Genomic DNA, 17,959 nt, shown 5'->3' with positions numbered 1-17,959 from the left:
ATCAACATTTTGTAACTCAATTTCTTTTGTTTCGCTCTGCATCACATTCTTATTAACACCACTTATTGTAGTATGTGTGTTGAACCGTAAAGGACTCTGATAATTTAGAGCTATTTTTTCTCCATGAGTTACACTAGATTTTGAATTTTCCGACAATGTCTTACACTTATTTGTGTTATTTTCTAAATTTAGAGGTATCGAGGCAGTTTTTTTCTGCTGAAAGTTTTGTTTATTTAGATTATTAAAATTTCGTTCTCTATTTGACCAGTTACATATCTGGGCAGTCTTTGCGGCCTTGTATGCATTTAACAAGCTCCTATAATTATTGACTGGTTCTCTTTCCTGCTTCTGAGTTTCAGACAATTTAAGTTCATTGTTTGTATCTGTGATTAATTTCACTGCATCCCAGCGTGAAACTTTGCTATATTTTGACTGGTACAAAGGTATAGAACTTTCTGAAGGTATTTGCTTAGCTGACGTTCCAATTTCTTCTTGAGCATCATCAACAGAATAATGTATTAAACTATACAAATGTGACTCATCGTTGTCATCACTGCTGTCTTCAGACTCCATGTGCCTTCTTGGTGGAGTGTTAACTCTGAAATAATGAATACACAATTAATAAAGAAGATTTATTGGAGCTCTTGGTAAGTCATGGCAATGATACTGTATGATCTATCACATAACAAAGTATTCCCACGAATTAGTATGATCTATTATTTCATGTCATACCTTAATGGCAAAGAATGGACAAAAATAAATTCAATATTATGCACTATTTCGCAACCACCAGGGTTATGATAGCAATACACCGAGGTTTGTGACAATGCAGAGAGGAATTGATGGAGTTTTAGCTAAGTGACAGGCCAATGTATGTGGCAGATAGCCCCGAGGTCTATGACATTATAGCCAATTCTGTGACACATAGTCCCGAGCTCTGTAACCCACAGCCCGAGATCAGTGACATATAGTCCAGATATTATCCCATGATTTAACATGTGCTATACAGTGGTGTACCACAGTTTAACTTTCACCATATATATATTTGCATCCTTAGATTCCAAACATTTACTCTCGGCTCCACAAGTAAAGAACCCTGGCCTCACACCACTTCTGCACAGATGACAGTGATTGACAGGCCAGTTAGGGGAAGCTGTTGCCACGTTTGCTCTTGGCCGGACTCTTTAAATGTATTTTCTTTTGCAACTGGTTGGATTCTTTCAAAAATGGAAAATTCACAACACAGCATTCTCGGCGGTCTCCTGGCGGTATCTTTGTCCACAATTTCACTAATTGGGGGAGCGTGTCAGTCAGATTTATGGCTTCCTGAACCCAACCCTGCAACGAAGGTTCTTTACTTGTGAAACCAAGAGTAAATCCGAATGTGCTATGTATTACCGAACACCATATGAAACAACAGGAAATACTGTCTCTCTCACTGGAAAGCAGTGGCGGCTGCTCCCTGCTGTAGCACGCCATAAAATTATCGTCGAAATATTATTGTTAAAAAAAACGCACATAATACAAATTCTACTTATAATAGTTCACTATTTTCGATAATTTGGTGCTATAGACTCAATGGAATCCATCCTTACTCTACGTGCTAATTCCCAATTTAGCCCGGCTAGCAGTGTCTGCTCATGCGCAAAACAGCACTTCACCTCGCCCCTCCTTGATATTTTGGTCCTGCTTCTTCACACAACACCGTGCTCACTATTGTGCAGCACGGTACACTCTTCTTCACTTTGTTTTGGTGAAACTTTCTCTCTTCCCTTCTAAATTCTTTGGTTCGTAGCAGTCGACAGAACAGTGCTGCCTAGACACTGCTAAAGATATAACTTTGAAATAAAGAAAATACGTTTTATATATGTACCTTATTTTTGCTTTTTGTGTTTTTCATAAATATAATCATATTGAAATACATTTTTGAACGTTTGTGTAAACAGGTTTACTTTTATATAATCTCAGCAGATAGTTTTGAGTTTATTATCTACGTGTTACAGCGGGGTCTATGTTAGCATGCCTTTTCGCGGGAGTCTGTTAAAATAGGGAAATAGGGATTATTTTCCACTTTCAAAACAGTGTGTGCAGGTTTATGGGATTCATTATCTTTTATACTATGGTCATTTTAAATGTATATTTTGCTGTGTGTCTGTCTATATTTTGTGCCCAGTGTAATTCAAATATATAATACAAGTTTAATGTGTATGTTAATCCAGAGACAGGTTTTAATATTGGGATTATAAACAGTTTCAAAAATATACTGTAGTCACAGTCTAGTATATACTAGACTGTGTGGTAATCTGATAAGCAGCATGAACAGTGTAGTGAGAGAATACATTGAAAATAGCAAAGTGTTTAAAGGCAATTCTAAGTCGATTCAAAATGTCGACGGATGGATTTCACCTTCAAAAATTAGGAGAGTCTAAAAAAATTTTTAGCATGCTATTATTTTCAGGTACGAGCCGCCACTGCTGGAAAGATATAAATTAGGTGCTAGTTACTGCAGACAAACTCTTGAGGATGGAAACGTGAGTGTATTTCTCAGATCTGACCTTAATTTAAAAAATATTGATTTTTCACATCTTTGTAAAAACAGAGATTTAGAAATTTGTGCTATTGAATTAGAAAATGAAACATATAATTTCATTTTAATACATCTATATAGAGCATTATCTGGAGACTACGAAGAAACTCAAAAAAATGAATTCATTATTTGCGGAGACATCAATGTCGATTATCTAACAGAAATCAATAGGAAAGAGCAACTAAATTCATTGCTAGCATCTTTCAATTTAATTTACACAGTAAACTTTCCGACCAGAATACAAGGGGATTAAGCTACTGCAATAGACAACATTTTTTTATCGGAAAAGAAAGAATAATTATATCTCACAACAACCCCAATAATTAATGGTCTTTCGGATCATGATGCTCAATTCCTAAACATAAATATTAACACATCATCAAAAAAACCAACTAAAGTCAGATTCAGAAATATCAATAATTTTGAAATAAATCTTGAAAATGAAGCATGGGAATCAGTATATAGTCAAAGTGATATGAACAATAAATTCAACAAGTTCCATAAAAGATTCCTAAATATTTTTGAATCCAGTTTTCCTGTAAAATATAAAAATGAAACAATATGCAACAATATATGGATTACACAAGGTATTAAAATCTCATGCAAAACCAAGAAATCATTATACATACAGAGCAGAAATAATAATAATGATACAAACTTAAAACAACACTATAAAAATGATTAAAAAATGTTATACGACGTAATCCAAAAAGCTAAAGACTTACACTATAATATAACAATACAAAACTCTGATAATAAAATCAAAACAACTTGGAACATAATTAAAAAGAAAAGTAGACGATCAAAAAGTAAAGTAACAAACTATACCCTTATATCTTACAATAACTGATAACATCAACATCCCCCAAGATAATGTTGCTAACAGCTTAGACTCATTAACACAATATTTTCCGACAAAATTCCCAAATATTCAAACATTTCCAACAAACAAACAAAAAATAATTGCAATTATTAAAAATCTTTAAGTCAAAAAACTCCTCAGGGCATAATGAAATGACAAGCAATATATTAAAAGCGAGTTCACATATTATAGCTGGGCCACTAATTTATTTATGTAACTATTCAATGTTCAATGGTATATTCCCTGAGAGATTGAAATATTCAGTGGTTATTCCTATCTTCAAAAAGGGAGAAACAACGTCTCCAGAAAATTACAGACTCATATGACTTCTATCAATCTTCTCCAAAATCTTTGAAAAAGTATAATGAATACAAGATTATATCATCATCTAGAAAGATACAACATTTTAGTCCCAGAACAGTACGGATTTAGGAAAAATAAAGGCACAGAAAATGCAACAGTTAGTTTAACTGACAAAATTCTGGAGGCAGTTGATGAAATATTACAAGTTGGAGGGATTTTCTGTGATTTATCCAAAGCATTTGACTGTATAAATCATAAAATGCTGTTAGACAAATTAGGTTTTTATGAAATTAAAGGCGTTGCACACCAATGGTTTCACTCATATCTCATAGATAGGAAACAGAAAGTCGAAATCAATTCAACTATGAAATCTACCTCGACATGGGGAACTATTAATAATGGAATTCCTCAAGGATGAATATTAGGTCCCCTACTTTTTCTAGTATTCATAAATGATCTTGCCCCCCTAATAAAAGATGTAGGTCATCCCATATTATTTGCAGATGACACACTTGCCTAGAATACTGTGTGATTATGGCTGATCCAGTCACAGCGACAGTGGCAGGACCGAGTGATATTATCAAACATTCTAAAGGTAAACTGTTAAGAAGTGGGGAAAAGAGAGTAGTTGGACGTTCAAATTACGCGTGGTGCGGGAGCTTGTCCACGCTGCTTTACAAGAGGTCATGGCTGAAGTGTTGCAAAATGTGATTTCTAGAGAGTAGCGGATGTGGGAACTCAATGGAAAATTGGACCATGTGGTGGATAGTTCAATTATTAACATCGGAAACGACTCTTCTTTCAGCGATTCCGATAATGATTCTGATTTGGGAGTAAGCTTTCTTCGTGAAAGTAGCAGTAACTAGAACATCGCTAAGTTTTGCATTTCGTGACAAGCTTTCATTATATATTGATATCAGTAGAAGAATTAAACAACAGGCAATGATGTGTGGTTGCGGTTACCAGACATAAAGTCCAGGATTATAATGTCCATACGTCAAAATGTCCATGGAATCATGTCCATGTTGAAAATGTCCATGTTAAATCGTCCAGAGTCAAAATGTCCATAGTTCTATAATGACCTCTTCACTCTGATGTCCAGAGTCAAAATGTCCATAGTAGTATAATGTACACTAGATCCATTGTTCACGGTAGTTATAGTAACCTATGTAAAAATTTTTCAAATGCAGAACTAATCAGAATTGAATTTTTTAAAGACGGAACGAAATCCTCAGTTAGTGCCATCACAGAACGGTAAGACACTTCTTTCTTTTCGTGAATATCTGTACCAACATCATGACTTTAATAGAGATAGAACAAAAATATATTGGCGATACAGGAACATGAACCTCCAAGCCTGAAATGCATGCAGCACACAAACAATGCGGTAGAAGACTGGCACAATCTTCTTTAACGCGTGATGGCTGTACATCCATCCACTTGGCGATTTATACAGTGCCTAAAGCGCGAAGAAAATGGAATTTGGACACAAATATTGCAAGCAAGAGTGAGGCATACACAAATTAAAGAGCCGGGAATGAGACGTATTTGACGAATCAAAGACAAATTCTCCAGATTGTGAGAAACTACAGCAGATACAAAGAAAAAGGAGAAATTCTCTTAAATCTTAAAAGTATTAGTTACCATCTTAAAAGTGGGGCTCCGGTTTCCGATGATTAATAACTTATTTGTACGAGTTATGGAATAAAATTTATTGTGTTCTATTCAAGCAGAATTTTCTTTTGAACTTGGACATTATGGACGTTTGACACTATGGACATTGTGACCTAACAGACGTTTTATCATATGGCCTTTCTGTCATATGGACATTTAGTACATGGACATTTTCACCATATGGACATTTTGACAATATGGAGATTTTGACCTTATGGACGTTTTATCATATGGACGTTCCGTACTATGGACTATATGCGTGTGGAGAAGATATTGTTATAGAAATAAAACATTTGTTACGGTATTAAATATCAAATTGAATTTTCTATAATTTAATGTAATGTTAATATTTTTCAAACAGAAGCAGAATGCATAACGTCCAATACAAAGTAATATAGTGAATCCTCTCCTTACGGACACCTCCAAGATACGGACACTCCTCATATAAGGACAGATTTTTATGTCCCAACTGAAATAATATAGAAATAATGATAAATTTAACTCTCGTTTACGGACACTCTCAGATACGGACACGGACAGCTGTTTCACAGTCCTAAAGCTTGCTTTAACTCCTGACTGCGGACAGAACTTGGATTTCAAGACCTAATGTGTTACAAAAATGGAAAGTTTAGTTTTGAGAACTGTACAGAAATTCCTTAACATGAAAGATGACAATAAGGATCTCGTAGGCTACCACTAGCCCAGCCAACTATCCCTTGTTAGCTGGAAGCGGGTGGATAAACAAAGTCATAGGACCGTATTCATAGACATTCTTAGCGCGGGCTTCCGGTGGATGATCAGCGAACTAACGTTTTTCGTATTCGTAAACCAGTGTTAGCAATATGATATGATATTCATCCCGTACAAGTAACCAGTCGATAGCCGGGGCTAGTTTAGCATGCTCGTAGCGCGGGCTAGCGAAATGTCTATGAATAGCACTCATAAAATTTAACCCGTCCCATGGGTACAAGCTTTTCGCGATCGTGAAATTGTATTTGACACATGATAGGGTTAGTACGGTAGGATTATTCTCTTCACTTCAATCAGTTGTTCTATTTCGAGAGACATGGCACCTGAATGTAAAGGTTAAGTTGAAAACTGTAAATTACAGTACTGCATAACTGTAGACCTAGAATAAAATTCCCTGGCACAGTACTGTATTTTCCTTTTTTGGTCATATCTACTGTAGTTCAAAGTTGCAAAGAATTTGCTGTAGTACAGCAGACTGTATTCAAAATTAAACCACAGTAATACATTTCATTTGAAGCATGAAGAGATACATAATGCATATTATAAATTTACTGTTAGATTGGAGAGCCTCCCTCGCAATAAAGGACACCTCTTAGATGCGGACAGATTGTTCCGTCCCTTCGATGTCCGTAAATGGGAGGTTTCACTGTAATTAGATTGGCATTGTAACTGACTGCACCACAAATAGTACCACTGTAGCAATCTATCAATCAGAACAAACTATAGTGGAACGATACTAGCTTTGTTTACGTTGCTTTTTTCTTATGATGGATGAAGATTATATCCTGCTAGCTTTGTCATGCTGAGGATGTCTTTCTACTTCTAATTTGCTAGGATTATCACAGCAAAAAGAATATAGCTATTGTGCAGGACTACAGCAGCTGCTAGAACTTGAACACCAGTCTTTAGCTTAACTTCTAGAGTTTTGGTAAAGATCAATCTCCATCTAGCTTTCATTATACCAAACTCTCTTTCCACAACACAACGACCACGGCCCAAATGAAAGTTGAAACTGCGTTTTGAGGGTGTTAGTGGTTCTTTATATGGTGCAAAAAGATCAATGGGGTGTAATATTTAGTCATACTCCTTGTTCCCAATTAAAAAATGGCTTCTGGTGGATATGTTGCATAGCGATACAATAAACTGTGCCTGAGAGTTCGTATGTCATGCACAGATCCTGGAAAGCCTGCAAATATGTCTAAAAACATGCCTTTATTATCTACTATCCCTCGCAAAAGAATGTAGTAGTACAGCTTCTGATTTATGTACTCGTCATGTAGGGCAGAGGGCACCCCCCCCCCCCCGCTCCTGCAACTTGGCAAAACATAGGACTTCTACAGAGGTCCTGCAATCCAACGGGGTGCTTCCGAACAGGGGCAGCGGCATTTCCCCTAAGGTTAGAGCCCAGTTTAGGTGTGTGTGTATTAATCGAAAAAAAAATGTCATATAAACATGCGTTCTATTCTCAATATTTTCTAGCCCCTAATTTTCGATTAATACACACACACCTAAACTGGGCTCTAACCTTAGGGGAAATGCCGCTGCCCCTGTTCGGAAGCGCGCCCAATCCAACCCCTACAGTATCCAACTCAGGCCCAATGGAATGTCGTACAATTGTGTACAGAAGCCCAGCTGTTTGTTTCAGTTCACTCATTATGAGACAGTGTGTGGTAGATCTCGGGACATTGAACCAATAAGCGACAACCCGAAAACAAGCACTGCAAGTCATCCAATAGAAGAACACGATTGCCTATAAACCAAACCAGAGTTTGTGAACTAGAGGTCTACCACAGTTATAATTCTTTGAGAAATGCCATACGGCAGTAGTGTCAAGAGTTGTAAGTTCCAATACCGGTTGTGGAGCTAGACCGGAGCTTGAACTTGCTTATGTCTGTGGAAACACCGGAGCACACAACCAGTCTAGTGGAGCGCTCCGCTCCGTTTAGTCCCTGTCTGACGTCGCTGCCATACGGTATCCATTACTAGGCCTACCCCAAATTCTAGAGGCCACCCTTGTGACTTCCTTTTTTAGCTTATTGCAGAACAGCGATAATGTTTGGGACATCACGCGAATATGTTCTTTAGTTTTCATATCATCTCTCAAGACCGAGGAATTCCATACTACAGTATATGCCTCGTCTTGCATTTTGTTGTATTTGCCTCCTCTTTATCATTAGGATTGTTCTCCTTCTCTGTCTCCTGAATTGCGATTTTCTCATAAACCAAATATAGATTAAAAATAATAACATCTGCTTAAAAGCATTCCAGTTGTCAATATCCATAATCGACTAATCAAATAACTACAATATTCTAACAATAACAGCTTGATAACTAGTAATGAAACTGCAATAGGATACTGCCTTCTTAATTTAGTGCTGTATCGTATAATGTCATGGTTTTTAGAAATAATAATCTATGAAGAAGGCCATTATTCAAGCATGCATATCCAAAGTTCCCTAGTGTGTAGTTTACAAATCATCTAGTTGCTAGTCACTAGTGTGTAGTATAGACTTGAGCTTTGACACAAGGTCTTATTACTTCGACAATTCAGTGAATGTTATATTAGCAAAGGCGAACATTCAAAGCTGAAATGAAAGCAGAGGTAAGTGCAATATTATCTGGAAATCGATATAGGCTATAAAACTATTCTGCTTTATATTTCACTATTCCCATTCCCTCAAACAAATACAAATTTACCCAAATTCTTTTTATTTTGTAACTTGCCTTTCACATACATACATTTTTACACCCCCCCCCCCCACCAAAGACACCATTTATCTGTATAGAATTTCAAAATAAAAATGTACCTGAGTCTGTGCTGACAAGGATGATCTACACGTGTCATTTCTGAATGTTTGAGGTTATGGGTGATAATACTGATCACAAACTACGTACAGAACTCCGCAATTTGGAATCAAGTACGTTCGAAAACCTATCACAAAATAATAATAATAACAAACTTCACTGTAAAAATTTCAGTGCAAATTACATTGGAAAATCGAACAAGTTTCACTTTAAATGCATGAATAAGGCGTCAAAACAATTATTATTTAGGACAACAAAAATATTAATTCATCCTTCCTCACACGCTGTCTGCCTTCATATTTTCTTCAAAGCCTACGCACCTTTCTTTTCACAAAAAACATATATCTGTGGTACAACTTTATTTGAGAAAAACCGATAACTTGTTATTACAAATTTCGCAAATACACCACAAATTCACCACGTTACTCTTCTTGGATAAAATTTATTTTACCTACCACCATTATGCATTACTGTGCCACCGAGAAAGGATGACTTGAAACAAAATTTCCCGTCACTAACTACAAATATCCTAGTTTCATCGGGAAATTCATGGCTAAGAGTTTATACAATGAAGAGCATCTGTGCGGTATGATGGATGAAATCCCTGATCACATTTGATCACATTCTGATCACAATGTGATCAGGGGTAGTAGTAGTACCTGAGAAGATAAAAAGAGTAGTACGCAGAGTCGAGACCATAGACAAATAAATAGAGAGCCCGATTCAGAACTTTGTCGTTCAGTTTGAAATAGAAGAGAAATTTAGGTCATGGGAGAGACGTTTCTTTAAGGAAACGTGTGTCGCCAAACGTTGGCTGTACTGCGTTCAGTTGCGGCTTGCGGCGTTGTAGTATTGCCGTAAAAACTGAGTTGAACAATTCTGGAAGAAGGTAAATCTCATTAGTATAAAGGAAGAAATAAACTGTAGTACTGTTGCATTGTAAGAACCAGAGACCGTGGAAAAAAACCATATATACATATTGCGAGTTGTGAATTCGTGTGTGGGACAAGCTTGCAGTGAACCTAACCTCTAAGATGCCAAAATATTATTGCGATTATTGTGATACATATTTAACACACGATTCTCCATCTGTGAGAAAGACACACTGTCAAGGACGTAAACATAAAGACAATGTAAAATTTTATTATCAGAAATGGATGGAAGAACAGGCTCAGCATCTTATTGACGCGACAACTGCAGCATTTAAAGCTGGTAAGATTGCTTCTAATCCATTCGCATCAAATAAAGGAGGTGCAGCAATTCCACCACCAACCAACATGCCTCATGGAGGTCCACCTAGGCCCCCGGGCCCAGTTCATGGTCCTCCTCAACCTGGTCCAGGGATGATGGGCCCACCAGGCATGCAAATGCATCACGGACATATGGGACCCATGATGATGGGACCTCACGGACCAATGCCACCAATGATGGGGATGAGACCACCTATGATGGGACCTATGATGCCAATGGGACCAATGGGTCCTATGGGACCTATGAGAGGACCGCCACTTCTTGGTGGACCAATGGGACCTCCAATGAAGAAATAGGACTGGAAGTGAAAATGGACATTTCATTAACTCATAGTTTGATTGAATTTATATATAAATAAAATAATTCAGTTTTGTACTGTGTTTCAATAATAAATTATAAATGTAATGTTACAACATTGCATTTGTGGATTTTATATTTTAATAACTATATTTGGTGTGTTACTATCGAAGCAAAATCAAGAGAGATTTTACTTACTATAACATTTTTATACGCTACTGCTACTTCGCTGGGTGTTCAGGATGAAGATGGTTATGTCTGGTGACTAATTAAGTAATTAAATTTAGTGTTCTGAAATATTCACTGCCACACGTCACTAAAATAATAACTCATTTGTGTGTAAAACAATCATGTCGATATCTAATTTTTTCCATAAAAGTTTTGTGAATTTGTGTGTTTTAATGTTCCTTCCCGCGGAACTTTTCATTTCAAATCGGAACTTATTGAATCACAGTTACAGGGGTCTAGCTGTAGCTCAATAATCTGTTGATCTTTCAGAAAACTGAACAGAGTTGAGCACATTCTGTAATAGTTGTGGCAGAAATGTAGTTATAGGACAGTCTAGTATATACAGTCACGAAGCTCAATATGTAATAAATAAGCATCCATAGATAGTTGCTAACCACTAGGATCGCTACTGTAGCCTCATTACAGACAATGTGAAATAGTACCTGCACAGTCAATTGTTCCTAGCAACCTCAATAACTCAAGCTTCGTGACTATATATACTAGACTGTGGTTATAGACAGATTTTATTAATTTTTGCTTCTTCGTTGCTCCATGAACACCTGTGAATATATAGCCTATGCATAAAAGAAGTCTTTCAATAAAAATTACCATAATTAAGATTGAAGTTATTATAGACCCATTGTGATCAATTCAGCTGCTCTTACGAAGCACTGTGTGCATTCATGAGCAAAGTTGGCATTGCAAGCATTGAAACGATTTGGGGCCTGTTTCTCAAAAATACTAGTTTAGTAGTTGACCAGTTACTAGTTACCAGAGTATATTTCACCAGCTCTAGTAGATTCTGTTTCTCAAACTATTTTACCAGTCTAGTAACTTGTGACAATTTTTCACTAGTCACATGATCTGTTTCACTAGTTCGCTGATAGAGTTCTTTTGTTTATAGTCATTGGTAGATATTGTGATTTGAGGTTAGAAAGCTAAGTTGTTTGTTTTGGTTTTGTTTTCTCTTTTCGGTTGAAATTCCATCAATTAAAAGCAAATTAACTATACTCAATATGATTAATAAATCAAAGGATACACTATTCGGTGCTTTTTAAAGCATATTAACAAAAAATGATGCAGTAAACGAAATGACAAGAAATTTTGTAATGTGTGAGGCTAGGGAACAGATGCCTCAGAACAAAGATTATGCATACGTTAGGGACACTTACTGGCCCAACATTAAGAAAGCAACTTCGATAAGTACCAATTCAAATTGACTAGTGGGTCTACTTCCGACATGAATGTCACTTATGACTTGATGAAAAATCCGCTATTTTTTTTTTTTTTTTTTAGTTTTAAATTTGATATATTCATAATTATTATTGTCATTTTATATTTAATTTGTAGGCTAAAGCTAACAAATTACTGCAGTTGATGAATTGGTATTAGATTATTAGTAAAGAATTCTGCAAATTTTGCTGGTCTAGGACAGAAAGACCTGATGGCACTAGAAAATAATCAACATCCCGATTTGTAGAGCAATTTGTATTTGAAGCTTTGCTGATAATGTATGACTTCTATTTGTTTGTCTTGTTATGGCAGGTCCCACTATATTTAACACCTCTTCAAGCTTTTCAGCACTTTACCTAAACTTTTCATTATATTTAAACAATGCTCCCTTAAAGGAATAATATTTGTTCTTTCTCTATATAGTTTTAGCTCTTCTCATAACAACTTCATCACTTCAATCAGAATCACGAAACCACAATATTTTGTTTTGATTATCTGAGAAAGGTTGTCACTGGTAACTGATAATATAGGAATCACCAGTCTTTAGAGTCTTGTAGGAATATTCCTGTTGAATACTAGTATAATCAACTAGATTAGCATTTTGAGAAACAGAATCACTTATTAACTGGTGAAATTGACCAATATTACTAGTCTGTGAACTGGTAACTACTACTTTACCCTTGTAGTTTCTAGAAACACAGACTTGTAAAATAAAGTAATATTAATACTGTACAGACTAGTATTACTAGTCCATGAGGTTTGAGAAACAAGTCCCTGTTCTCCCATACTGCTCATGTGGAACAAAGAGCACGTGTTAATCACCACTGTTATAGATAGTGTTTGTACTTTGAGGACAGGTTTCTCTAAATTTGGAAGAAATGCTGTTGAAAGTGAGAATTTTTATCTCCACCTCCTGTTTATGTACAACAGATATTCTGATAATATAACTTGTACTGCTACTTAACCCTGTACATTCAGCCCTGTAATGGCCAGACATGTAACTCTGAGGCTTCACTCTCTTTATTACGAGTGTCATTTTTATTTGCATTGTCACTGTCATTGTCCAGATTCCAAATTCGTAATTATGCAGTCTATGACTAATGCAATTTCAACTTCCTGGCAGTAAGCATTTTCAATAGGCCTATTTGTGACTGCAATAAATAGTCTTCCCAATTTCCTTTTAACACTGTAAGTCAATAACTTTCGCGTTAATCGAAGTGCGTTTTCAAAATTAAAATCTCCTGTACAATTTTTGTATAATAATTATCTCTATCTTCACCCAAGCAAGTTTGCAACTGTTTGAAATCACACATATTTAGAGGGAGAAAGCTTCGTGACTACAACTTTCGAAAATGTCATTTTTAGAACTTGTGATTTTTGGTTTGAGGGATGAATTTTACAGTTTAGTTTCTCATTATCTTACCATGAAGTCATGCTATTGTTTCTGCGTATTATTAAATTTGCCATCACACTATCTACTGGGTGTTTATTTCAAAGTGTGTCATGACGTCACTGTTGTTGGGTCACCGATTTGAAGCGAGTTTCAGTTTATATGTTAGAGAAGTTGCCTATTATTTAAGGCGTTCTTCAATCTGAACTTGAGAACGTGTACGGTATAACTTGAACGTCGTAGCAACAGATGGCGGTCTGTACGGTCTGTGTGCTACCATAACCTCTTTCGAACTGTGTTTTGCGCCGGCAAGTCGTACGCAGGATATTTGTTATCATCGGTTGCGTACGGTAACATTCCACAACACAAATCAAATGCTCCGTGTCCATGTTGACCGTCGAAGTTAATGTCAACAAATACGTAAGTAATCGTCTTAACCCTCTCCCCATATCCCGATAGTACGTATTTCCAAACAGTTCACATTCCTGCCACTACCGGCATTACCGTACGTATCGGCATGTACTCTTCAGAATGAACGCCGTACTTGCTAGCCAACTTCTCTGCCTCTTAGATTATACACCTGAGCTGCGGAAGTGTAGGAAGATTGAATTCTCTAGGCTCATCAGCTAGCCACATGACAGCATACAGCGAGCCAAGACACATTTTGAACTGAACACCCAGTATAATGCTGGATATAACGTCCAAATTTCAGTGTACAACTTTTTTTTGTTCCTTCTACTTTGTCGTTAATACAAAGTACAAAGAGTATTACGTTGTAATACTACAGACAATCTGTTTCTAGGTTTTCGCTTCCTTGATATCAAAACGGTGGTTGTGGCCATGTTGTTGTCTATTTGTCGCATCTTTATACAGTGATTTCTCCTAAAATACTGGAAGGATTTTATGTTTAGTATCTACCAGTCAGTATATCGGGAATTGTTGTTTAGTTAACTGCCTGAAGACAGGTCTGAACTTCTTCCTTTGACATATATCATCAAGTGAGATGTACTGCCTACACACATCGGATTTATAAAATAAAACCATCTGCTCTTCAATAAGGGTGAACACAAGGATCCAGAAAACAAATACATATATAAAAGTTTACAATGAAAATACATACAATAAATTTCAAAAGAAAATTAAAGTGAATCATATTACTTGAAGTAAGTATAGATGAAATTGTAAAATTTGAATTGAGTCCTTTAGAATTTGTCTAAGATATACATGCCAGCCAGAACCTCAATCAGAGGTAATCAGGGAATTATAATGCAATTTTTTTTGTATAAAATTAATGGATCTTCAGTTGAAACCAAAACCAGAAATATGTTTTACTCAAAATTGGTTCAAACGACTTCCATTTTAATCTTGTCACTTACATAGGGGCTATTCCACAATAGGCAAGAACATAAACGAATTTAAAATAAGTTGAAACAAGAACATAAAATGAATTTAAAATAAATTGATACCATTCACTAATTTTGAACAGCTAAATACCCAAATTTTTCTTTCCTATAACAATTTCTGTTCCTCCTCCCCCCTTCCCATGAAGTGTTCGATGTTATGATTTAAGTTACAACGTATTGCAAGCATCAGATTGGCAACGGTAAGACCGGTGCTCACAGAGTCAGACGCAGCATGGGACAATGCAACATTTTATCTGATGGTACTTGAGTCTCATTGATTTCTTATGATGTGATGCACACAGAATCAGATGCGACAAGCCAGTCTCGAGCAGACATTAGGAGACAACACTGAATGACTGCTTGAACTTGGTCATGAATAGATGATCTGATGGGTGCAGCATACTACGCATGTTTGAGTAGTCATGTTCACAATTGCAAGTTTCCGTTGCATAGTGTACGGGGTTACCAGATTCTCTCACTAGGAATCCAGGACAGGTGATGATATTGCATACCTTAATGTGACTACACATTTGAATGAATTCAATTTGCGGAATAACTGATTTTTATTTGGTTTATACAGGGTGTTTAAAAAATACGGGGCATAATTTCAGGTATGTATTTCCCACATGTAGACAATCAAAATAGTTCATTACAACATGTGTCCGGATATGCTTTATTTCCGAGTTATGGCCTTCACAACATTGAAATTCACCGGAACGTTTTTCTTTCCGCAGGTCGTTGCCGTCAAAGGAGACATTAAGAGGGCACTCTGACAGTTCATTCCGAGGCGAAGGTTACATTCAGTACTTGGATCGAAGGTTTCCTGATCGATGGATAGGTAGAGGTGGCCCAATTGCTTGGCCTCCACGCTCACCTGATCTGAACCCTCTCGGTTTCTACTTGTGGGGCCATTTAAAATCATTGGTTTATTCGTCTCCGGTGCCTGATTTGGAATCCCTTTGGAATCTAATTGTGGCATGGTCTGAGGACATACGCAATACTCCTGGAGTTTGAGATCGTGTTCGCAGGTCAATGAGACATCGATGTGAGGTCTGTATTCAAGCAGGAGGTGGACATTTTGAACATCTTCTGTAATGACAACGACCTGCGGAAAGAAAAACGTTCCAGTGAATTTCAATGTTGTGAAGGCCATAACTCGGAAATGAAGCATTTCCGGATACATGTTGTAATGAACTATTTTGATTGTCTACATGTGGGAAATACATACCTGAAATTATGCCCCGTATTTTTGAAACACTCTGTATATTTCAACTAATTATACAGGTCCTGAACTTTTAATTTTCTTACATTTTTGCTAGAATATGGAATTTCCATTGAATTACTGATAGAAAAATGTCATATTACAGCCTGATCTAAACAGAAAACATGAATAACAATGTTTTAATTCCAGTACTAATAGATTAACTTCTAAATAGAGAAAGAATATAGATATTGTATAATACCTAATAGATACTATAGTATTATCGTTTTATTTCAATACAACCTAATAGGAGGTGCTAGGCAGTATTGATAGCGACGTTGAACACAGGTTGGACAAGGTATCCCCATAATATGCCATGAAGGCACTTGGGGGGGGGGAGGGCATGGAGGTAGAGCCCCATGCTTTCCATGACCTCAGCACTAGAATAAGGTGGTGTGGTCAGCACCACACTCTGACTGCCTTGTATCCCCGGGAAAGACCCGGTACTGAATTTTATAGGAGGCTGAGTGAACCTCAGGGCCATTCTTAAAGTTTGGCAACGAGAAAAAATCCTGTCACCATCTGGAATCGAACCCCGGATCTTCCAGTCCGTAGCCAGCTGCTCTACCAACTGAGCTACCCAACCGCCCAGGTTGGACAAGAGTCTTGAAAAAACTAATACGTAATTTAAAAAATAATGTTATGGAAATGGGAAAAGAAATTGTATTGTTTCCAATTTTTTTCACATTTTAGGACAAATATAACTCGATACAGGACACATAATTAAAATCCAGGATGTCTGGCAACCCTGGTAGTGCACATTATTCAGAATGGACATCGATGCTGATAAATTACTTGTTTCAGTATAGAAAAAATCAGTTCTGTACAATTCCACTTTGAAACAATATCACTGAAATGTGGGAGGAAACTGCAAATGAGATGAAAGCACCAGGTGAATAATAATTTGTAGTAGATCTACTTCTCTGCTCTATATTATCACCTATTGATTTAATATAGTTCATAATAAAAAGTAGCGATATTCATTCTAGTAAAAATTTTTAAACATTTCTCGTTGCTTCTCAGTTCTTGCGCGAGCCAATTTAGATCATGTCCACAGCCTACGTTTTTTCTGCTTTTCTTCTTCCAAAAGGGTAACAGTACACCTCAAAAGCACATCGTCCTCATTCACTGACGACATTTTCTAGCCTAGGACAGTTTTCCGAACCCATACAACCAGCAGATCAGTTGTCTCGAACAGTGTTAAGCTGTCGCCAAACATTGTGAGACACTATAAAGCAAAATGTCGCACTGCGCTGTGTCTGATTCTGTGTGCATCTGGCCTAATTAGAACTCTTCTAGTGCCATTGTTGTGTTTATGAGGTAAGAATATAGAAGGACTATTTTCACATGCCACAGAAAAAAAAATTGAAGGCAAGTTTTTGATTCCACAATTTGAAATAAGCAGTGGTGTTGTGTGTCACACAAAACTTGTTAGAAGTCCATCTAAAACCAGCAGCAACATTTCTTTGTTGCTTTGTAAAAGTAAGGTCCATCCACGAGGTGTGGCTTCATAGATTCATCATACAAGCAAACATTCTGATGGGGGTAGATAAATTTCTTTCTTCCACCATGTTAATAATGTCAAAAGAAGTGCTTATACAAATTTTGGCCACTCGACTGCAATTATGGGGGCCGTAAAAAAAATAAGTTAACCAGGGGCTGTTAACAGAAAGAAAACACAATTTCATTGGAAAAATTTATTGGAACAGACACAGAAATTGTTGAGCTATTTTTCAACATATTCCTCACCAGAACCGAGACATTTGTTATATCATGGGATCGACAGAGAGGTGCAGACAGCTGTCAAATACTGGTTCCAACCCGAAGTGGCTGACTTCTAAGGCACAAAAATTGATTGCATGGTATGACAAATGTCTCAATTCCAGTGGGGGATATGTTGACACATAGCGTAACA

General features: G+C 36.7%; 2 protein-coding genes across 4 annotated transcripts in view; one reads left to right on the top strand and one right to left on the bottom strand.

Moving 5' to 3' along the window:
* Positions 1-9,538, bottom strand: part of LOC138712512 (zinc finger CCHC domain-containing protein 7-like) — a 26,465-nt gene extending 16,927 nt beyond the window's left edge. The window contains exons 1-2 of one of the 3 annotated variants that reach the window (XM_069844399.1): positions 9,437-9,538; positions 1-598 (exon numbers count right to left, since the gene is read on the bottom strand). The exon at positions 1-598 is cut by the window's left edge and continues 658 nt beyond it. In XM_069844399.1, coding sequence (XP_069700500.1) covers positions 1-573 — 573 coding nt within the window. In that variant the 5' untranslated portion in view covers positions 574-598; positions 9,437-9,538. Of the gene's footprint in view, positions 599-8,983; positions 9,246-9,301 lie in introns of those variants that run through there. The other 2 variants (XM_069844400.1, XM_069844398.1) reach the window with 2 other exon arrangements.
* Positions 9,539-9,783: 245 nt separating this feature from the next.
* snRNP-U1-C (small ribonucleoprotein particle U1 subunit C) lies at positions 9,784-11,375 on the top strand. The gene has a single exon (XM_069844401.1). It carries the CDS (start codon positions 10,016-10,018, stop codon positions 10,526-10,528), a length of 513 nt encoding a protein of 170 aa, XP_069700502.1. The 5' UTR covers positions 9,784-10,015; the 3' UTR covers positions 10,529-11,375.
* Positions 11,376-17,959: the final 6,584 nt, after the last annotated feature.

The sequence above is a fragment of the Periplaneta americana genome, chromosome 13 (genome assembly GCF_040183065.1).
Source record: "Periplaneta americana isolate PAMFEO1 chromosome 13, P.americana_PAMFEO1_priV1, whole genome shotgun sequence".
Taxonomy (NCBI): Eukaryota; Metazoa; Arthropoda; class Insecta; order Blattodea; family Blattidae; genus Periplaneta; species Periplaneta americana.
The sequence above is the reverse complement of the archived record's forward strand: the minus strand, read 5'-3'. Positions and strand labels throughout refer to the sequence as shown.